The sequence below is a fragment of the Diceros bicornis genome, chromosome 1, assembly GCF_020826845.1.
Source record: "Diceros bicornis minor isolate mBicDic1 chromosome 1, mDicBic1.mat.cur, whole genome shotgun sequence".
Classification (NCBI taxonomy): Eukaryota; Metazoa; Chordata; class Mammalia; order Perissodactyla; family Rhinocerotidae; genus Diceros; species Diceros bicornis.
Window position 1 is genome coordinate 57931230 of NC_080740.1, and position 24238 is coordinate 57955467.

Below are 24238 nucleotides of genomic sequence, written 5' to 3' on the forward strand. Positions count from 1 at the left end.
GTTATCAAACGGTGATGAATCAAGGTTCAGATGGGGAACAGAGTCTATCATGTTTATCTCCATGTTCTTGGAGGTCGGCAGATGAATTGGCCTCCTGGTTAAGCATGTTTCTTTTTTTTTTGTGAGGAAGATCAGCCCTCAGCTAACATCTGCCAATCCTCCTCTTTTTGCTGAGGAAGACTGGCCCTGGGCTAACATCCATGCCCATCTTCCTCCACTTTATATGGGACGCCGCCACAGTGTGGCTTCACAAGCGGTGCGTTGGTGCGCGCCCGGGATCCAAACTGGCGAATCCTGGGCCGCCGCAGCAGAGCACGCACACTTAACCACTTGCGCCACTGGGTCCGCTCCTGATTAAGCATGTTTTAGGGATAATTTTCACTTCTCTAGGCAGTGATCAAGTTTGCAAGTTCCAGTGCATTGAACAGTACGCTTTTTTTGGCCCGTGTGTATGGATTGAGGAAATAATTTTAAAAACCCATACATAATAAAAGGCATCGTTGAATGGTTAACAAGAGGAGGCGGGGGGGGGGGGGCCAGCCCAGTGGCCTAGTGGTTAAGTTCGTGCACTCCACTTCAGCAGCCTGGGGTTCGCAGGTTTGGATCCTGGGCGAGGACCTATACACGGCTCATCAAGCTGTGCTGTGGCAGCATCCCACATACAAAATAGAGGAAGATGGGCACAGATGTTAGCTCAGGGTTAACCTTCCTTAGCAAAAAGAGAAAGATTAGCAATGGATGTTAGCTCAGGCGCCAGTCTTCCTCACCAAAAATAAAGAGGAGAGGTGGTACTTTTTAATTAAATTGAAGAAGTGTTTACCTAGAAAAATGCATGTGTATACAAGAATAAATAATATTTACAAAGCATTGTAATAGTGAAAAGTAGAAAATAAATGTCCATGAACTAAAGAAAGAAACTGTTGTGGTTTAGACATTGAGTAACAGCAGTAAAAAGGAATAAACTAGATCTACTTGTGTATCTTCATGGAAAAATATCTCAATATATTGAGGGAAAAGCAAAGTATAGAAGAATACATGCCATGTGACACTTTTTAAATAAAAGGTAAAAATCAAAACAAGATAACATTGTTTATGGACACATAGAAAAGTATAAAAGAATGCAAGGAAATAATATACAGTAAATTCAGGGTAATCATTACTTCGGGGAGGATACAGGGGACTTCTTAAAGATCCAAAGTTAATATGGCAATGTTAAGATTGGGCAAAGCTGGATAGTAGGTTCATGCTGGATATTCTCTATACTTTTAGTTGACTTGAATTTTTTTTAATGAAGTATAGAGTTTAATCTCACATAAGGTTACCACTTCTGCTAATACTCAGTACAGGGAAAGACTGATATTGATACATGTTTCCATCAGTTTGTCTGTCTTTATAATAAAAGGCAGCATTATTAAGAAAGAGATAGAAAATATTTGAGTGCCAAGGGATTAAGTCTATCAGTGCCAGATAATTTGAGATTCTGTAATTTGATATTGTCAGAAATTATACTATTTCTCTTTCAAAATCATCTAGGATAACTATGAGTTATTAATATTTCTCAAATTAAAAAACTTTCAATAGTCTGGCAATTATTTTCAAATATTAGCTTCAAATATTATGCTGCACGCATAAATGGGTAGCAAAAATTTAAGTTAACTTTTCTGTTGCAACCCTGGTAAGGTAGGAGTGGGTCAGAGAGAATGCAGTACTGTAGTAATTACCGGCCGCTTCCCTTCAATGTGTCTTGAAAACATGGAACACACTTTACCTTTCTAAGTCTCACTCTTTCTTTTTTTTTTTTTTTTTTTTTTTTGCTTTTTTTTTTTTTTTTTTTTTTTTTTTTTACATTTTTATTGATGTTTTAATGGTTTCTAACATTGTGAGATTTTGGGTTGTACATTTTTGTTTGTCCTTCACCCCATATATGACTCCCTTCACCCCTTGTGCCCACCCCCCACCCCCCACCCCCACTTCCCGGGTAACCACAGTCCAGTTTTCTCTGTCCATGTGTTTGTTTATATTCCACATATGAGTGAGATCATACAGTGTTTGTCTTTCTCTTTCTGGCTTATTTCACTTAACATAATACGCTCCAGGCCCATCCATGTTGTTGCAAATGGGACGATTTTGTCTTTTTTTATGGCTGAGTAGTATTCCATTGTATATATATACCACATTTTCTTAATCCAATCGTCAGTCGAGGGACACTTAGGTTGCTTCCACTTCTTGGCTATGGTGAATAATGCTGCAATGAACATAGGGGTGCATAAGCCTCTTTGGATTGTTGATTTCAGGTGCGTTGGATAGATTCCCAGTAGTGGGATGGCTGGATCATAGGGCATCTCTATTTTTAATTCTTTGAGGAATCTCCATACCGTTTTCCATAGAGGCTGCACCAATTTGCATTCCCACCAGCTGTGTATGAGGGTTCCTGTTTCTCCACATCCTCTCCAACATTTGTTGTTTTTTGTCTTGGTGATTATAGCCATTCTAACGGGCGTGAGGTGGTATCTTAGTGTTGTTTTGATTTGCATTTCCCTGATGATTAGTGATGTTGAGCATCTTTTCATGTGCCTATTGGCCATCTGTATATCTTCCTTGGAGAAGTGTCTGTTCATTTCCTCTGCCCATTTTTTGATCGGGTTGTTTGTTTTTTTGTTGTTCAATTGTGTGAGTTCTTTATATATTATGGAGATCAACCCCTTGTCAGATGTATGTTTTGCAAATATTCTCTCCCAGCTGGTTGGTTGTTTGTTCATCTTGATTCTGATTTCATTTGTCTTATAAAAGCTCTTTAGTCTGATAAAGTCCCACTTGTTTATTTTTTCTTTAGTTTCCCTAGTCTGGGTAGGCATGTCATCCGAAAAGATTCCTTTAAACCCAATGTCAAATAGTGTGTTGCCTATATTTTCTTCTATGAGTTTTATAGTTTCAGGTCTCACCTTCAGGTCTTTGATCCATTTTGAGTTAATTTTTGTGTATGGCGATAGCACATGGTCCACTTTCATTCTTTTGCATGTGGATGTCCAGTTTTCCCAACACCATTTATTGAAGAGACTTTCCTTTCTCCATTGCATGTCCTTAGCACCTTTGTCGAAAATTAGCTGTCCGTATATGTGTGGTTTTATTTCTGGGCTTTCAATTCTGTTCCATTGATCTGTGTGTCTGTTTTTGTACCAGTACCATGCTGTTTTGATTACTATTGCTTTGTAGTATGTTTTGAAGTCAGGAATTGTGATGCCTCCTGCTTTGTTCTTTTTCTTTAGGATTTCTTTAGCTATTCGGGGTCTTTTGTTGCCCCATATAAATTTTAGTATTCTTTTTTCTATTTCTGTGAAGAATGTCATTGGGATTCTGATTGGGATTGCATTGAATCTGTAGATTGCTTTAGGTAATATAGACATTTTAACTATGTTTATTCTTCCAATCCACGTGCATGGGATATCTTTCCATTTCTTTATGTCATCGTTGATTTCCCTCAATAATGTCTTGTAGTTCTCATTGTATAGGTCCTTCACCTCCTTGGTAAGATTTATTCCTAGGTATTTTATTCTTTTTGATGCAATTGTAAATGGTATTATCTTTTTGAGCTCTCTTTCTGTTAGTTCATTATTAGCATATAGAAATGCAACTGATTTTTGTAGATTGATTTTGTACCCTGCAACTTTGCTGTAGTTGTTGATTGTTTCTAACAGTTTTCCAACAGATTCTTTAGGGTTTTCTATATATACAATCATGTCATCTGCAAATAGTGAGAGTTTCACTTCTTCGTTACCTATTTGGATTCCTTTTATTCCTTTTTCTTGCCTAATTGCTCTGGCCAAAACCTCCAGTACTATGTTGAACAGGAGTGGTGAGAGTGGGCAGCCCTGCCTCGTTCCTGTTCTCAGAGGAATGGCTTTCAGTCTTTCCCCGTTGAGTATGATGTTAGCTGTGGGTTTGTCATATATGGCCTTTATTATGTTGAGGTACTTTCCTTCTATTCCCAATTTATTGAGAGTTTTTATCATAAATGGATGTTGTATCTTGTCAAATGCCTTCTCTGCGTCTATTGAGATGATCATGTGGTTTTTATTCTTTGTTTTGTTGATGTGATGTATCACGTTGATTGATTTGCGGATGTTGAACCATCCCTGCGTCTCTGGTATAAATCCCACTTGATCATGGTGTATGATCTTTTTAATATATTGTTGTATTCGGTTTGCCAATATTTTGTTGAGGATTTTTGCATCAATGTTCATCAGCGATATTGGCCTGTAATTTTCTTTCTTTGTATTGTCTTTGTCTGGTTTCGGTATCAGTGTGATGTTGGCCTCGTAGAATGATTCAGGAAGTGTTCCATCTTCCTCTATTTTTTGGAATAGTTTGAGGAGGATGGGTATTAAATCTTCTTTGAATGTTTGGTAAAATTCACTGGAGAAGCCATCTGGTCCTGGACTTTTATTTTTTGGGAGGTTTTTGATTACTATTTCAATCTCTTTACTTGTGATTGGTCTATTCAGATTCTCCATTTCTTCTTGGTTCAATTTTGGGAGGTTGTATAAGTCCAAGAATTTATCCATTTCTTCTAGATTGTCCGATTTGTTGGCATATAATTTCTCATAGTATTCTCTTATAATCCTCTGTATTTCCATGGTATCCGTTGTAATTTCTCCTCTTTCATTTCTAATTTTATTTACTTGAGCCTTTTCTCTTTTTTTCTTAGTTAGCCTGGCTAAGGGTTTGTCTATTTTGTTTATCTTCTCGAAGAACCAACTCTTTGTTTCATTAATCCTTTCTACTGTTTTTTTGGTCTCAATATCATTTATTTCTGCTCTGATTTTTATTATTTCTCTCCTTCTGCTGGCTTTGGGCTTTGTTTGTTCTTCTTTTTCTAGTTCTGTTAGGTGTAATTTAAGGTTGCCTATTAGGGCTTTTTCTTGTTTGTTAAGGTGGGCTTGTATCGCTATGAGTTTCCCTCTCAGGACCGCTTTTGCTGCATCCCATATGGTTTGATATGGCATGTTATCATTTTCGTTTGTTTCCAGATAGTTTTTGATTTCTCCTTTAATTTCATCAATGATCCATTGGTTGTTCAGTAGCATGTTGTTTAATCTCCACATTTTTGTCACTTTCCCAGCTTTTTTTTCCTGGTTCATTTCCAGTTTCATAGCCTTATGGTCTGAAAAGATGCTTGTTATGATTTCAATCTTCTTAAATTTATTGAGGCTTGCTTTGTTTCCCAACATATGGTCTATCCTAGAGAATGTTCCATGCGCGCTTGAGAAGAATGTGTAGTCAGCTGTTTTTGGGTGGAGTGCTCTGTATATGTCTACTAGGTCCATCTCGTCCAGTTTTTCATTTAAGTCTAATATTTCTTTATTAACTTTTTGTCTGGATGATCTATCCATTGCTGTAAGTGGGGTGTTAAGATCCCCTACTATTATTGTGTTGTTGTTGATTTCTCCTTTTAGGTTTGTTAATAGTTGTTTTATGTACATTGGTGCTCCTATGTTGGGTGCATATATATTTATAAGTGATATGTCTTCTTGATGGAGTGTCCCTTTTATCATTATATATTTCCCTTCTTTGTCTTTCTTAACCTGTTTTATCTTGAAGTCTACTTTGTCTGATATGAGTATGGCAACACCTGCTTTCTTTTGTTTGCCATTAGCTTGGAGTATTGTCTTCCATCCTTTCACTCTGAGCCTGTGCTTGTCTTTAGTGCTAAGATGTGTTTCCTGAAGGCAGCATATTGTTGGGTCTTGCTTTTTAATCCATCCTGCCACTCTGTATCTTTTGATTGGAGAGTTCAATCCATTTACATTTAGGGTAATTATTGAAATATGAGGGTTGAATGTTGCTGTTTTGTCACTTATTTTCTGGTTCTTTTGCATTTCCTTTGTTTCTTGTCCCATTTGTTTTGGACTGCCAATTCAGTTTGGTTGTTCTGTCTTATGATTCTTCTAGTTTTCTCTTTGTTTATCATATGTGGTTTTAATTTGATTATTTGTTTAGTGGTTACCTTGAGGTTTGGGCGAAAAATCTTCTGTATGAGATAGTCCATTATCTGATAGCCTCCTATTTCCTTATACTAAGTCAATTCAGTCACTTTCCTCTTCCCCTTCTAAGTTGCTCTTGTTATACCTTATTCTATCTTGTGTTGTGGCTGTGTGTTTACAGTGATGAGGTTAAATTTATTTTTGGTGAATTTCTTCCTTTGATCTTTGAGTTTAGTATTTAAGTGGTTGCTAACCTATTCCGGTAAAGATCTACTATTTCTCTGATTTTGTCTGCCTACTTTTCTCCTTACTCCAAGCTTTGTGTTCCCTTTCTCTTCTTGTTTTCGGGCCTGAGGGCCTTCTTGAGTATTTCTTGTAGTGGCGGTCTCGTGGCCATGAACTCCCTTAGCTTTTGTTTATCTGGGAGAGTTACTATTTCTCCATCATATTTGAAGGATATTTTTGCTGGATAGAGTATTCTTGGCTGAAAGTTTTTGTCTTTTAGTATTTTGAATATATCATTCCAGTCTCTTCTAGCCTGAAAAGTTTCTGTTGAGAAATCCGCTGAGAGCCTGATGGGAGTTCCTTTGTATGTTATTTTTTGTTTTTGTCTAGCTGCCCTTAATATTGTTTCTTTGTCGTTGACCCTGGCTAGCCTTACCACTAGGTGTCGTGGTGAAGGCCTTTGTCTGTTAATATATATAGGAGTCCTGTTGGCTTCGCTTACTGGTATTTCCTGCTGCTTCCCCAGATTTGGGAAATTTTCAGCTATTATTTCCTTGAATAGGCTCTCTGTTCCTCTTTCCCTCTCCTCTCCCTCAGGAATACCTATAATTCTTATGTTACATTTTCTAATAGAGTCCGATATTTCTCGGAGTCTTTCTTCATTTCTTTTTAGTCTTAGTTCTCTCTCTTCTTCCATCTGGAGTATATCTGTATTCCTATCCTCTAAAGTACTAATTCTTTCCTCCATATTGTCAGCTCTGTTCTTTAAAGATTCCAGATTCTCCTTTATCTCCTCCATTGTGTTCTTCATCTCCATCAGCCCTGATAGGTTTTTCTTTATGATTTCAATCTCTTTTGTGAAGAAACTCCTAATCTCATTGAATTGTTTGTCTGTGTTGTCTCGTATTTCGTTGAGTGTTTTTATGATAGCTATTTTGAAATCTCTGTCATTTAGTTTATGGATTTCTGTGTCTTCGGGGTTGATTTCTGGTTGCTTGTCATTTTGTTTCTGGTCTGGTGATTTCATATATTTTTGCATTGTGCTTCCTGTGTTGGTTTTGGTTTTCCTCATCCTGGAAGTCTCTGGTTGCACTTTCCACCTGCCGCCACTGTGTGGTGGTGAAGGGCTGTGTAGTCTAAGCCCCCTGCGCTCTGCCCCAGTTTTTCTGCTGCGATCCGCAGTTTTGTTTTGTTTTGTTTTGTTTCTTTTCCCCACTGCGATCCACGGGTCCAGTCCAATTTATTCAGGTCTGCCTCGGACCGCTAAATCTGGTCGAGCTGCAGACTCCGGGTTGTGGGGAGGGGGGAGCTCTCTCTTTTGCCCTCTGGGTCCCTGACGTGGGAGGCTTCTCGTTTGCCCCTCTTTATCCGCTCTCTGGGTTGCTCAGATGTTGATGGTAGCCCTGTGGCTCCTCTGAGCCCTCTGTGCGGGAGTTTCCCACTGGTTGAGAGCGCCCGAAGAGCTGCAGTTTCCCGCCGAGGGCCGCCCCTCCCCCCTCTCTGGGAGCCGCGCGGACCGGATCGCTGATCTGATGGGGAGGGAGCGGAGTTCTCCTTACCTCTCCCCACTTCCTCCGGGGGCCCAGCACGTTCCGCTCTCAGATGTGCGGCAGTGTGGATCCCTCCGCTCCAGCTTTTGACTGTCTGGGATTCCGTTGTTTGTCTGTGGCTGTTACTTTTGTTGTATTTTGTGGGGGAAGAATTCACGGGAAAGCTCACTCCGCCATGATGCTGACGTTACTCCTTCACTCTTTCTTGATTTCTTCATTTTGCCTGTCACCTTTCCTTCCTTTCCCTTCCTTCCTGTCTTGTAGTGAGTTTTTTAGCATTGCCTTTTGTCTCTGATGCTTAATTTGTCAAACATAAAGGTAATCAAGATTTTAGTGTGTATCATAATTTCCTGGGGGGTTTGTTAAAACACACATTGTTAGGCTACTCTCGAGAGTTTCTGATTCAGTAATCTGGTTGGAACCTGAGAATTTTCATTTGTAATAATTTTCTTGTAATACTGATGCTGCTGTGCCAGAACCTCATTTTTGAAAATTACTACTTACTTGTCTAGCTGTTCTTTCTTTGCAGTGCAATCATCTTAAAGGAGGTTCAGCCTAATTTCCTGGGCAATATATAGATTCTCAGGTGTTGTAACTTGTACATTTATAATATTTTAGATCCAGATTCAAGAAGCATGGTATAGTAGAACACCTTGTCCTTACTCTGCTAATTAATAACATATCTTCCTTGGGTTAGAAGATACTTTGTATCTTGTTTTCTTATAAAATTGGGAATTGGTGGGCCAGCCTGGTGGCGCGGTGATTGAGTTCGCATGCTCCGCTTCGGCAGCCCGGGTTCACGGGTTCAAATCCTGGGTGCGAACCAACACACCACTCATTGAGCCATGCTGTGGCAGCATCCCACATACAAAATGGAGGAAGATTGGCAACAGATGTTAGCTCACGGCCAATCTTCCTCACCAAAAAAAAAAAAAAAAAAAAAATTGGTCTAGATGATCTCTTATGACTTTGAAAATATAATTCTGTGAATCATAAACTCTACTTAAATCTTCTCATATCCTGATTATCACCACCAAAAATCCTTGATTTATATAGCAATATTCAGAAATATTAAATCTTGACTTTAGAGCCATTTTTCTATACGATTAATTATAACCTCTCATTTTCCCATCTTGTTTCTTTCACCTTATGCCTCAGGGTAAACTGACCCAAAATAGTGAAACAAATCTCTATTCCATGCCACAGATTTTTTTTCGTAATTGTTAAGATTATGGGGAAAGAAAGTTATTTAAAAATAGCTAACAGAGGGGCCGGCCCGGTGGTGCAAGCGGTTAAGTGTGTGTGCTCCGCTGCGGTGGCCCGGGGTTCGCCGGTTCGGATCCCGGGCGTGTACCGACGCACCACTTGTGAAGCCATGCTGTGGCAGCGTCCCATATAAAGTGGAGGAAGATGGGCATGGATGTTAGCCCAGGGCCAGTCTTCCTCAGCAAAAAGAGGAGGATTGGCAGATGTTAGCTGAGGGCCAATCTTCCTCACAAAAAAGAAAAAAAAGCTAATAGAAGCATTAATTTTTACCAGCTAATGGCCTGAGTTGAGTACTTAGGGATACAGTGAAAGGAAAATCTACATATCCCTTGTAGGACCCTCTCCCCTCAAAGAGTTAGGAAGCTTCCTTTTTCTTTGCTGTAGTTCTATGATACAGAAATATGTGAGCCTTTCAGAGGTTTTAGTGTTCTGTTTTATTCAGTAGTAGTCCATTTTAAATAAGGGCTAATCCTTTGGAAAATAGGTATTCTTAAGGAATAATATAAGGCACTATTATTATCTCTTCATTAGAAATCATATTCCTGAGCCAAAGAAGATAGTAATAGGAAATGTAGTAAAAGGTTCATAGTGAATTAAACCTTACTTGAAAATAATTAATTGTTATAAGGTTTTGGGGCTGATTGAACTAAGATGAGAAACACCTAGGAAAGTTTCAGAGAATCAAAATTATTTATAACCCTTAATCTTTAAAAATATTAGTTCTGCTGTATACCTAGAAACAAGGGGAGTATATAGCATCAAAGAAATGTTTAAAATTGAGAACTATTCAGTAAAATCCATAATTTGCTCCCAAAATAAGGCCTTTATTTTAATATTTTTTTAGGTTTCAAGGAAAGTTGGAATATAAAATTTTTTTAGAAGTTGAGGATTCTTTACCTTAACTGTCAAAGTCCCGTCCTCCCTTTTTTTCTAAATCTAATGGTCTGTACTTTGTTTTTTTTTTGAGGAAGATCAGCCCTGAGCTAACATCTGCCAATCCTCTTTTTTTATTTATTTTTTTTTTTTGCTGAGGAAGATTGGCCCTGGGCTAACATCCGTGCCCATCTTCTTCCACTTTATATGGGACACCGCTGCAGCATGGCTTGCCAAGCGGTGCGTCGGTGTGCGCCGGGGATCCGAACTGGCGAACCCCGGGCCGCCGCAGCGGAGCACGCGCACTTAACTGCTTGTGCCACCGGGCCGGCCCCTGTATGTACTTTATTTCTTCGTTACATTTTCTACAGAAAGGAAGTTTTTCAGTAAACAGAAAAATTCCTTGGTTTTGGGTTTTGTCCTAGCTCTACTCTCAGTCCCAGTAATGTATAATTTACTATTTGATATATAAGACGAATCTGAATACTGTTTCTTTTAAAATAAAAAGTCAAAGAAATTAACGTATAGGTATAAAGCCAAGTGATAAAGCCAGCTGTTGAAAAAACAGCCTTATAGATTAGGATACTTTTTCTGCCCAAGTGATCTGTCTAGATTAGTGACTTTTTTTGAATTTTAAGATTCAACTTCAGTTTTCATCTGGATGCAGAGACATCAAATTTTGTAGCTTCTATTCAGTCTAACTGGGTTTTCATTATTTTGATTACCCTCCAGATGGTTACAACTTTGAATAGCTATTTTATTTTAATCCAAATTTGCAATAAGAACTGGTAATTTAGTTTTCAAATATGCAATAAAAATACTTGTTATAAAATTTAAAAGATATAAAAGGAATATATACAGTTCCCCTTCTTACCCCCAAAGCAAGCAAGCTTCCTTCCTGAAGGCAAGTACTGTTAACTAGTTTCTTGTGTATTCTTCATAGGTATTTTATGCATATACAAAGATGGATGGATGCTTTTTTAAATAAACAACTTTGAGGGGGCAGCGTTCAGTTCTTGCGCTCCGCTTCAGTGGCCTGTGGTTTGCCGGTTCAGATCCTGGCCTACTCACCACTCATCAAGCCATGCTGAGGCGGTAGCGCATATAGAAGAGCTACAACTCTATAACTGTGATACACAACTATGTACTGGGGCTTTGGGGAGAAAAAGGGAAAAAAGAAAGAGGAAGATTGGCCACTGTTGTTAGCACAGGGTCAGTCTTCCTCAAAAAAAACAAAAAAAAAACACACACACAAAAAAGAATTCGTTAGAAATAAAGTGATCCTGGGCCGGCCCCGTGGCTTAGAGGTTAAGTGCGTGCGCTCCGCTGCTGGCGGCCCGGGTTCAGATCCCGGGCGCGCACGGACGCGCCGCTTCTCCGGCCATGCTGAGGCCGCGTCCCACATACAGCAGCTAGAAGGATGTGCAGCTATGACATACAACTATCTACTGGGGCTTTGGGGGGAAAAAATAAATAAATAAAATCTTTAAAATAAAAAAAAAAAAATAAAGTGATCCTTTCTAAAAAAAAATAAAAAGAAACAACTTTGAGATATATATATTACATACAATAAAATTCAGCAATTTTAAGTATACAGTTTGAGTTTTGATAAATATATACACAGTTGTGCAATCTCTACCAAAATCAGGACATAGAACATTTCCATGTTTCCATCACCTCCCAAATTTTCTTCATGTCCCTTTGTAGTTAATCCCCTCCAACTCCCTCCAGCCCCTGAAACTATTGATCTGCTTTCTGTCGCTATAAGTTTGCCTTTTCTAGGATGTCGTATCAATGGAATCATACAGAAATGTAGTGTTTTTATGTCTGACTTCTTTAATCACTTAGCATTATGCTTTTGAGATTCCTCCATATCAGTGCCTTTTGAACCAAGGAAGTGTTGAATGAGTGTGTCTATTAGCCTAAGTTTGGGTTAGGTTTTTAAAATTAATTATATCATACTGGTTCATGAAATGGACTGATGGATCTTATATTCAGCTTAGATAAATCTTAACTCTTGATGTTAAACCTTGATGTCATTCATAATGGGAAAAGGTGACTTAATTTGAAAGGAGTAAAATATTAATGATAAATCACAGGTAAAATTCTGTTTAATGAACATGGCAGGACTTCAGAATAGCTTGTTCAATTCAAATTATGTTTTAATAACAAACTATATTTTAATTAGCAACCTGACTACTATATTAGTCAAAAGAAATAGATAACTTCTGTGTGTGTGGGTTTTTTTTTTGGCGAGGAAGATCAGCCCTGAGCTAACATCTATTTCCAATCCTCCTCCTTTTTTTCCCCAAAGCCCCAGTAGATAGTTGTGTCATAGTTGCACATCCTTCTAGTTGCTGTATGTGGGACGCAGCCTCAGCATGGCCGGAGAAGCGGCACGTCGGTGCCCGCCTGGGATCCGAACCCGGGCCGCCAGTAGCGGAGCGTGCGCACTTAACCGCCAAGCCACGGGCCTGGCCCTGTGTTTTAAATCAGACAGGCGTTCTTAGTTATACTGACCTGTATTACAAACAACATTTGGGAATGGGAACTATACAATAGTTTATTATTTTTTTCTTGAGATGGGTAAGGAATCTCTGTTGTAGAGAGATACAAAATTCAAAAACTGAGATACTTGAGAAAGTAAATATTGTTAAATCTTTATCTCAATCCCAGTGCTTTTTAAAAAAAACAAGCAAAACTTTATTTCTGTACATTATGCTTTGTCTTCCAATTATGCTTTGTCTTCCAAGTCTACAGATAGGATAAAACAGAATAATTGATGTACCAAAATGACTGATTGAATAAGTTAACTCCGAGGAAGAGACAGAAACAACTGTGTGCTCAAAATTAAAAAGTATAGAATATTTGGAATATTAAAATCATACTTTTATATAACTCATTAATAAGAATCTAAATAGTTTTTATTTTACTTTTAAAATATTAGATTTTTCTGTTTTTAGTGTTATAGTTTTAAACTCTAATCTAAAACTAGTCCTTTCCCAGAGCTTGTTTTTATCTGAAATACCAAGCTGGGGGAAAGGGAATATGGTATGATTTCCTGCCTTGTGGTTTTTCAGGCATCCCCACCCAGTAACAAATCTCAAGGTTGTGGGCTCTTATGTTAAAATAGCTAAGAAGCTGGCATCTGGTTTTAGAGCATTAGTACAGGTAGATCCGTCTCTGATTACAAAACTTCATGATGGGTTTTATTACTTCAGCCAGCCTTTTTAAAGTTTTTTCTACTACCTTTGGAACCCAGGTAATGGATATCAGCTGAAAACATATCAACATCTTGTGAGATGGTCCTGTACAATTTGGAACATTTATGGCTTCCAGAGCTTGTCCCAAGTGTAACCTAATAGTTTTCAGATACAAAATTGGCATTGATTCTTTTTTTGAAAACTAATAAATGAAGTTTTTACTTTAAAACAGTTTTTTTGTGGCTCTTTAGTACATAATACATGTTTACCTTCCTTGTATTTACCTGCTAAACTCTGAACAAAGCAAAAAAGCAAAAGCACTTTTTTAAACACACATGTGCATTCAAGAATCCAAAATACGTTAACCTAAAGAATCACTGCTCTACCCCTCTCTGACTTGGAAACAGCGCTGCTAAAAGAGCTTTACTGGTGGGACAGAATATTGGTAACAGTGAAACTTTTGTTAATGGATAAAGTTACATTTATGTTGAATACATTTCTTTTCTTTCTCCTTCTTAAGGAATTGAACGACCTGGCACGGGACCCCCCAGCACAGTGTTCAGCAGGTCCTGTTGGAGATGATAGTAAGTATTTTAAAAAGAATGATGGAGTAAAACAGCATAACAGTCTGCCTCTGGGAAACTCTGGGACTGACGAATATACATCTCTTAAGGTTATTTTGTGTTAAGAGATACTTATGCTATAGGGAAGAGGCCATGTTTAGCCTTACTTTTTCGTGAAAGATGCAGTTCTATGTGTATCCCATCATCTTCTGTGTTGTTCGTTGCATTTTGAACCTCTTCTGCCAGACATTGTCTATGTAGTTGTTCTGGCCCCTTCCTACCTATCCTTCATCCCTTCTAGGTATTTTCGTGGGGCAAAATTTTCAAGCTTTTACCGACAACTAGCTATTGTTCTTTAGGATGATGGGGGTGGTATGTGTGTATGTGTGTCTGTGTCTGTCTGTCTTTCTACTGGCTCACACTTGTGAATACAGGTACAATTTGTTTATTTTTAATGTCCAGTTTATCTGCTTAATCCTGTCTAAAATAATTATTAGATCTTATTGCACATGCTAGATAATAATTTTCCTTTTGTTCCATTTGTCTCAACACAGCTTTTGCCCCTTATACCATCTTCTAGCCTTTTTTAAAGGGAGGATATTTGAATAAGACTGCTTTATGACACAAAACTAATTCACAAAGAAATGTAACATTTAGCAAATAGGAAAAAAATGAGCATACTTGGAAACATTTGTGTAAGAGAAGCATATAAATTAAGACAAAAATAAATATGAGTTTATATTAGTTTATGTTTTAAGTTTTTTTCCTGGTTTTTCTTAACAATGTTGTTTTTGGTGTGCTAAATCCTTAAGAATCAAAGCAAGGCCCTTTTACAAGGATTGCTTTACAAATAAAACAGATGTTATAAATTATAAGATTAAGTACATGTGATGAAAACAGGACAGGACAGGTACTTTAAACAGACATTATCTCATTTCAGCCTCACAACAGTTCTTGTAGGTCAGTGGAGTACAAATTGTAAACTATTTTAGAGAAGAATTTAGTGAGAGGCTAGTGGAGGTTCCCAAGGTGGACTCATTCTCAAGTTTTCAGATTCTAGTTTTGTCATTTCATGGTATCATATAGTCCCTCTGCATCAGTGTGGTCTTTGAAAAAGTAGTTTTATTTCAGGTAAATTCCTCAAAGTTGAAAGTGGCTGATCTTTAATTGAAAGTGTTTGAAGTCTGGGGATTAGATTTCATTTTTAAAGTTCTCTTTAGTGTGCTAAAGTAATTTTCCTTTGCTTTGCTTCTACCATAGTTAGTACTATCACGTTCCTTTCTCACAAAAGGTGTTACCTTGGAGAGTTAAGTAAAACTCCCCCAAATTATAAGCAATAAAAGAAAAAATAGATAAATTAGACTTCTCAAAATTTAAAATTTAGGTGCTACAAATGATACCATCAAGAAAATGAAAAGACATACAGAATGGGATAAAAATTTTTCAAGTCATACATCTGTGATAAGGAATATTTATCCAAAATATATAAAAAACTCTTTATAACTCAACAATATAAAGATAACCCAATTTTTTGTGTGTGTGAGAGGAAGATCAGCCCTGAGCTAACATCCATGCCAATCCTCCTCTTTTTGCTGAGGAGGACCGGCCCTGTGCTGCCATCTATTGCCAGTCCTCCTCCTTTTTTCCCCAAAGCCCCAGTAGATAGTTGTGTGTTATAGTTGCACATCATTCTAGTTGTATGCGGGGCACCACCCCAGCATAGCTGAACAAGCGTTGCGTTGGTGCACGCCCGGGATCCAAACCTGGACCGCCAGTAGCGGAGCGCACGCACTTAACCGCCAAGCCACGGGGCCGGCCCCCAAGGCAACCCAATTTTTAAATGAGCAAAAGAGCTGAATAGGCATTTCTCCAAAAAAGATATACAAATGGCCAATAAGCACGTGGAAATATGGTTAACATCATTAGTCATCAGGGAAGTGCAAATCAAAACCGTAATGAAATATCACTTTATATCTACTAGGATGGCTAGAATCAAAAAGTCAAATAATAACAGGTGTTGATAAGGATGTGGAGAAAGTGGAACCTTCATACATTGCTGGTAGGAATGTAAAATGGTACGGTTTGGAAAACAGTCTGGCAGTTCCTTAAAAGGTTAAGCAGAGTTACCATATGACCCACTGAGTTCACTCTTAGGTGTATATCCAAAAGAAATGAAAATATATGTTCACACAAAAATTTATGCATGAATGTTCATAGAAGCATTATTTATAATAGCCAAAAAGTGGAAACAACCCAAGTGTCCAGCAACTGATGAAGGGATAAATAAAATGTATATCCATACAGTGGAATATTATTCAGCAATAAAAAGGAATGAAGTACTAATATACATACTACAATATGGATGAACCTTAAAAACTTTATGCTGATTGAGAGAAACCAGACACAAAAGGCCACATATTGTATGATTCCATTTATATGAAATATCCAGAATAGGCAAATCCATAGAGATAGAAAATAGATAATGGTTGCATAGGACTGGAGATTTATGGGGAATGAGGAGTGACCACTAATGGATATAGCGTTTCTTTTTGGGATGATGAAAATGTTTTAAAATTAATTGTGGTAATGGTTGCACAACTCTGCATGTACTAAACACCATTGAATTATACACTTTCAATGGGTAAATTGTGTGGTATGTAGATTCTCTCTTAATAAAGCTGTTTAAAAAATAATAATAAGGGGCTGGCATGGTGGTGTAGTGGTTGAGTTTGCGTGCTCCGCTTCAGTGGCCCGGAGTTCGCAGGTTCGGATCCTGGCTCAGACCTACATACTGCTCATCAAGCCATGCTGTGGTGGCGTCCCATATACAAAATGGAGGAAGATTGGCACAGACGTTAGCTCAGGGACAATCTTTGTCAAGCAAAAAGAGGAAGATTGGCAACAGATGTTAGCTGAGGGCCAGTCTTCCTCACCAAAAAATAATAATAATAACCTCTCCCTTAACTCCCAGCCTTCCTATTCAACTTTGAGTATCTTGAGTCACATACTACTAAACTATCAACAGTACCTACCTTCTAAAAGAGAATAGGAAAAATCTCCTCCTTAGGGACAGAATAACTTTCTTACACTTGGTCATCTAGATAGTGTTTGTTGATGTTATAGTTAAAATATTTGTGGGTGTTTGAGAACATTTGAGGATGAATTGCTGTCAGAAAGTCTTGCTCAAGTCTTCCTGATGAACCAAATAAGGATAAAACAAAGTGTAATTAGATAGCTAAATGCACTTTCATCATCTTACTTTTGTTAGAAGGAGGCAGAATTTAATGTTGGGAAGAGAGAAACTCTTGGCCAAAATGAAACTTTTCCAGCTCCTTTTTACTATCCTAGCTCTCAAGTCCCTCAGCACCATGTTATTGATATTTAGTGTAAAAATAAAGGGATATTTATTTTACATTTAAAATAATATATATTTAATAGTAAAATGCTTTATTTTTAAATATCCAGATTTTAATATACTATTTAATTTTTTCCCACTTTTCCACAAAGCTCGGTAAGCAGAAAGAAGTGTACTTTCTGAAAGGAGAAGTAAGCTGAAGATTTATTGATCATATAATCTGCTTAGTTTTGTTTTGAACACTTGATGAATGTGACTCTCTAGAGATCTGTACTTGAATTCAAATATAGGTCTCTTGAGATTCAGTCTCAAACTATAACAAATATTTTCACTATCCATTTTAGCCTCAAGGCTTCATCCTTGAGGATACTCAAGAGTAATCATTGAGTTGTGAACTTTACATTTAAACTCTCGTAAAAGAGATTGTAGCTTTCAGTTTGTGTAATTTGGTGTGATAGCATCAAACCAAGGTGATAGTGGAAGTTTTTTTGTGTTTTTTGTTTGTTTTTGGACTATCAAACCTTTTTATTTCAATACCATGAATTTTTATTTTGAACAGCTCCTAAGATTGATCCTTAAATGAAAGGTATTTTAAATAGGTGTTCCTATAAAATATTGCAGTGTTCTATGCTTATGGCCAAATCGTTCACCCAGTAACTATTTCTGGAGTTCTTTCTACTTGGAACCTGTAGTGATTCTTGAATTACTATTGACAAAACCATTGTAATTTGAGGTATGTTAGACATTCTCTTGTTACCTTCTTCCCTCCTTTTGTATACTCCCACTTAAGAGAGGTAGGAGTCCAGGAGAGTTGCAGAGGGAGACCCAAGTCAATGGTTCCAGTAGGTATTCTTATATTTAACTAGTGTGGCAGAATACTCAATTAAGCTTTAAATGGTAGGTTTTCACGTGCTTTTGTTAATTAAAATCATCTTAATGTGTTTCTAGTTTGTCTTTCTCTGCCTTTTGTTGGTATTCTAGATTCTAGATCCTTTTAACAAGAAACAGATCTCATTGATCTCAGTTGCTAAAGTAGCAATTTTATTCTTCCTTTTCCCTGTTACTCCTATTTTATTTTATTTTTATTTTTTTAATAATTTTATTTATTTATTTTTTTTCCCCCAAAGCCGCAGTAGATAGTTGTATGTCATAGCTGCACATCCTTCTAGTTGCTGTATGTGGGACGTGGCCTCAGGATGGCCGGAGAAGCGGTGCATTGGTGCGCGCCGGGATCCGAACCCGGGCCGCCAGTAGCGGAGCGCACGCACTCAACCGCTAAGCCACGGGGCCAGCCGAACCTCTTACTCCTATTTTAAAGACTTAGTCCTATGTATGTGTTTTCGCTCATTTTTCTGGTGACAGTATTTGACCCTTCATTTATAACGGTGAATACAAATAACTTAATCAATAATAAATAAAGGTTAGCATTTGAGTGTTAATGGGTTTTTATTTAGAGCTTTGAATGCCAGTGGTTTACATACATTTAGTTCTCTTTGGAAATATTAAACAGATATGATTTACTAACTAAATAGATATGAATTACATATGAAATAGCCTATTGATGATGCTTGTAAGAGTTCTTATTAGTATAAGAATCTTACTTAAATACACTAGAATGTCTTCAACTTTCTGGAGTGCCAGATGTGAAAGAGATTGCAATATTATTTGAAAATATCAATCTTTCCACATCTCCTATTAGGAAGGGTATCCTTTTTGTAATCGTAAATGTTCTAGTTGCCAGCTTCTCAGGATTTCTGCTCTAAGCCTCTTGGGGGTTCTGTGTAGACCAATTTTTAGTGGATTTTAGTCATAGCGTGTAAAACATGCTTTGTTTTCTGTAGAGGAAGAATAGGAAATCACAAAAAAGAAGTATTTTACCTTTAGCATTTGTTCTGATTTAAATTTTCTTAATAACTTCTTAAGTCTGGTAGTATGTTTAGCAAGAAAAGGATTGATCTTGAAAAGACTCGGAAGAAAAAATTAGGGCTTAAATAGTTAATGGAAAATTTCACTTAATTTTTAACGTCTTGATATTTGTATATTTTATTACCTAAATGCTTTCTTCTTATTCCTTATCTGACTCTTGCAGCCTTGAGCGAGAATGCAGGTATAGTTATATCTTCCCATTCACAGTCACAAATTTAAATAATATAAAAGGATTAAATAGAAGAACAAGACCTGTAAAACAGGTCCCTTGACCTGTAGTTTGATCATCCTTTTGTCTAATAGGATTTTCAGCCTTGTCCTTGGAGTTATTTACTCTAGTTATCAGTTTGTTTTCTTTACTCGAATTGTAATTATATTTGTGATTAAAAACAGAGTGAGACTCACTTGTTTCTTTAAAACAGGACATTAGGGGCCAGCCCGGTGACGTAGCAGTTAAGTGCTCCCGCTCTGCTTCAGTGGCCCGGGGTTCCCAGGTTTGAATCCCGGGCGCGCACTGATGCACCGCTTGTCAAGCCATGCTGTGTGGCGGCGTCCCTAAAGTAGAGGAAGGTGGGCATGGATGTTAGCCCAGAGCCAATCTTCCTTCAGCAAAAAAAGAGGAGGATTGGCATCAGATGTTAGCTCAGGGCTAATCTTCCTCACAAAAAAAATAAACAAATAAACAGGACATTAGGGGTCTTTTATAGGACTTTTGTTGAAGATACTAGGACTATCTTAGTAGCTCAAAGTGACTTTCTCCGTAGCTACTTAATCCATAAAAAATTGGTTGGCAGAAATTATGAGGAATTTTTCTCAGTGCTAGTTATGGGTAATCTAAGAAGGGGAGCCTCAGCAATACCTATCCTTCATCTTTAATTCCTAATAAACAGGCTGCTGTTTGTGGGTTCAGGCCCCAGTGAGAGGCAAACCAACCATAGGGACAGTTTCATATACAGGAGGTCAGAAGGAACTTTAGGATTTGGACTGACATCCCAGTGGATTTTCATATGGCTTCTTAGTCTTCACATTTCCTCCTTGTGACAGGTTAGCTATTTTGGGTTTGTTCACATATCATCCCAGGGACAACTTCTCTTAGTTTGCCCAGATCTTAGTATGAATGTTAAATGTTAAGTAGCTTGCTTATAAGTGAAAACTCTGACTTTTCACTGTACTTAGTGTCACCACCTTCGAAATAGAACAAGCACCATTTTTTGCAGTTTAAAGAGAAGATTTCCTTACTAAACAAGTTTATAACTTATTGAGATTATCCTTAGAGTTTGTAATCAAGCTTAGGGCTTTCAGCTGACGTTTTCTTTATTTGTTGAGGTACCAGTAATTCCTACACATGAGAGCTCTTAGAAATTTTTTCTTATTGTAAAAACCATCCTTTCCTAATTTCAGTATTATTTACTTTGATTTTACAGTTCTACTCTATACCAGTATTATAAAAGGAGTGTATTATATATAATTGTGTTGGGGAAATAATATAACTTATCGAAGAGTTGAATCTTTTGGTTCTTTTTTACCCTTTGAGGTAAAGAAATGACTGTTTAAAAGTGGAACTTTGGGCCTTGTCAAGAATTTTGTCTCCCTAACATGAATTTTCATGTTTTAGCCCACATACTTTTTCATTGAGCACCTCATCAGTGTTCTTGACCATGCTAGTCATTTTTTTTCATCTCTTCAGACTCAGACTTGATTTAGATGCCTCATTCTTCCCAGGACTCATAATATTGCTTATAAATGAACTGGGATTAGATGGGGAATGATACGTAATTATGGTGCAGTTACAATGTGGATACTGCTTCATGGTGATTTTTTGTTGTTCTTTTTCAGTGTTCCATTGGCAAGCTACAATAATGGGGCCAGTAAGTATTCAGATTAATTTCAGAATAAATAGTTTATGTAATTCACTCATTTTAATCCCACTTTTCTTGTTATCAACAGAACGACAGTCCCTATCAGGGTGGAGTATTTTTCTTGACAATTCATTTCCCAACAGATTACCCCTTCAAACCACCTAAGGTAATTGGGATATGGCAATTGTTTTTTATGCACTTTCTATGATACTAATTAACCAGTTTATAAAAATTTTTCCTTTTTTCTGTAGGTTGCATTTACAACAAGAATTTATCATCCAAATATTAACAGTAATGGCAGCATTTGTCTGGATATCCTACGGTCACAGTGGTCTCCAGCACTAACTATTTCAAAAGGTAATGGAATGGGTATTTGATGTCAAGATAAAGCAGCTGTGTTTTTTGTCTTTTTAAGGTCATTTATTTTTGAAAAGATGACTCAAAATTTTTTAAGAGGAAGTAGCAATCCCCCTTATTCTTGAATAGACCTTGAGACCACAGGAGAGAGTTGCATTTTCAAGCATAGATATTCTTTGGTGTTATGACTACCGTGTCCACTGTACTATTCATAGGTGGGAAAATGGCTAGTCAGAATGGATGTTTTTTTAGAATGTAGTTAAAGTAGAAGACAATTAATGTCTCTTCCAACCTTAAGCTCTATGAATGAAAAGAATAGATATTGTTCCAGAATAGGAAATAACAGTGCTTTTAGAGGAATGCTTGTGCTATAAACATAGACATTAGGTTCTTGAAAAACAATTATAGGTGAGTTCATATTCAGATTCCTTAAGGCTTCACCAGCTTGAGTCTTTAGGTTCCTATCAGGAATAGATTCATCCTCTAAGATGATCAATTTAATATACATTTTTATTTGAGCATCTTAACAATCTTTGGATATAGTCCTGTGTGTATGTGTGTGTGTTTGAAAATGTGTAGAGAAAGTTAGTTACGAATTTTGTGACAGAAGATCCAGTAGTTCTTCTAAATAAGATCTAATTACATGAGTAGGTTGGAGATTTTTTTATATCAGTGAACTGAGTGAGTAGTTAACAAACATTATCTTATGTGTTGATTTGAAACTGTACAACCCCTCAACATCATACTCAAATGAAGTCACAAGTGGATTAAAAGTTCTCAAAATACAAATACAAGAAATAGGCTGCAAATATGATGATAAGCTAATATTTTAAAATATGAAGAACATATATAAATCAGTAAGAGAAAAAACCTAGCTCCCAATAGATGAATGGACAGAAAGGAACAAAACGATCAAAGAAATGAAAATTAAAATAAGTTCCCATTTTTCATCTTTTTAATTAACAAAGGTTTTTTAAAAAGAAAACTACTGATGAGGGAGGTACAGTGAAATGCATGCTTATATACTACAGATAGAAGTATAGATTTGTATAGCCTCATCTGCTAGTATGCGTTAAGAGATGAGAGACTTAATCCTTAATGCTCTTTGATCCAGTAATTCTAATTTCATTCATTTGTGCTAAGAAAACAACCCCAAATGCTAAAAACAAAGCTTTGTGTGCAAGTACATTTGTGACAGTGTTATTTATGTCTGAAAATTAGAAATTACTTATAGGCCTAACAGTAGAGGAAGAAATAAATCAGTTCTAGCAAATGCATTAAAAGAGTATTGATCCTTATAAATATTGTGAAAAATGGGAAAATATTATGTTTGAAAAAAGCAGAAAAGAGATAAAATTTGTATACACTGCAACTTGAGTTATATAGAAAAGTATGTTAAATAGAAAGAAAAAGACAGATTGGGTATTGGGGTAGTGAAGTTTGGTGTATGAAAATATTTTTCTTTTCTATTTTCCTTATATTTTATCATTTCTTTAATGCATACATTTAGACAAGAGGCAACATAGTTTCATGGTAAAGAACATAGATTCTGGATCCAACTACCTATATTCAAATCTCAGCTCCACCTCTTATTGAATGAGACTTGAGACAAATTAGCTTCTATATGCCTCTGTTTTTTTATCTGTAGAATAGGAATGATAATAACTATGTCATTGTTATTATGAAGCTTAAAAAAGCAAAAATAATGCACAGTTAACTGGTTCCTTGTAAGCACTCAAATAACTGAGAAAAGGGCACTATTGTAAAAAGTGTTAGATATTTGTCATGTTATAACTTTGATGTCATAAATATAAATAAGACTTGTATACTCTGACAAATTATTATTATTTTTTTTTTTTTGGTGAGGAAGATCAGCCCTGAGCTAACATCTGATGCCAGTCCTCTTTTTGCTGAGGAAGACTGGCCCTGGGCTAACATCCGTGCCCATCTTCCTCTACTTTATATGGGATACCGCCACAGCATGGCTTAACAAGTGGTGCGTCGGTGCGCGCCTAGCATCCGAACCAGCGAACCCCAGGCCACTGAAGTGGAGTGCACGCACTTAACCGCTGCACCACCAGCCCTGACAAATTAATTTTTTAAAGGAAACAAGAAACTCTGGGGCATTAAATTAAAACTTCTGGGGTCTAGGCATAAATAAAAACATAAAACCAGAGGACCACATTTTTACAAATTGTGACTGAAACCGTTTTCCAGATAAGTGGCCCCTTTTCTTTTTGTTGGCCCCCTTGCAATTCAAGGGCTACTTGTGAAAGTGTTACATACACCTGTCATTCTTGTGAATTCCTGGCCTGGTTGCTCTTCCTTCACCAAGAAGCAGTAGAGAGATAAATCTAGCAATGGGACCAAGAGAGATGGAAGTGTGAGTGAGTGAGTGAGTGAGTGTGTGTGTGTGTTGAGGAGTGGGGAGGTCTAGATAGCTGAAATTGCTACCATAGCTTTTTTTTCTCTTCCCTGTGTGTGTTGGGAGCTTTTTTTTTCCTTCCCCTTCTATGCCTAGTGTTGATTTTCCAGTTATTTTAAATCATAAGGGCTGTGAGTTTATTTCACTTATGTTCTATCTGGATAGCTCTTTTAAAATAATTGCAGTGGCATTTTGTTGAATTTGATTATATCAACATACTTAGGTTTAATGTTGCAATGACTCCCTCTTGTAAATTGAATGTGTATGGGCAAGCAGTTCTGTGAAAGGCCTGAATCCTGTGTGTGATGTTAATTAGCCTTTAACAGAGTCTGTTTTCAAAGGCAATAATTTTGACCCAAAATTCCCTCCACTTTGAGTATATATGTTAGGGACCTTAAATATACAGAAAACTTGAAGCAGATAAGTTTGCCATAAGGCCACTTGATTATATGTTTTTAGAATTGAAAGTGACTGTGGGTTATGACACTAATGAAAATGAGTATATACTGGTGAAGAATGTATATATAGGTAAAAATTTAGTCACTTCAGAGAAGAGTCTATGCAGGTTGTGGAATTGGGAGTTATTGTCTTTACAGAGAAAGAAGGTGTAGTATATTATAAGCCAAAATCAATTTTCTACGAATTAAAGGAACTA

General features: G+C 37.1%; 1 protein-coding gene across 1 annotated transcript in view; it reads left to right on the plus strand.

Moving 5' to 3' along the window:
- The window catches only part of UBE2D2 (ubiquitin conjugating enzyme E2 D2), a 61959-nt gene that overhangs the window by 32457 nt on the left and 5264 nt on the right, over window positions 1-24238 (plus strand). The window contains exons 2-5 of the mRNA XM_058541753.1: window positions 13619-13682; window positions 20779-20810; window positions 20890-20967; window positions 21053-21158. Of these exons, the coding sequence (XP_058397736.1) occupies window positions 13619-13682; window positions 20779-20810; window positions 20890-20967; window positions 21053-21158 (280 nt within the window). The remainder of the gene's footprint in view (window positions 1-13618; window positions 13683-20778; window positions 20811-20889; window positions 20968-21052; window positions 21159-24238) is intronic.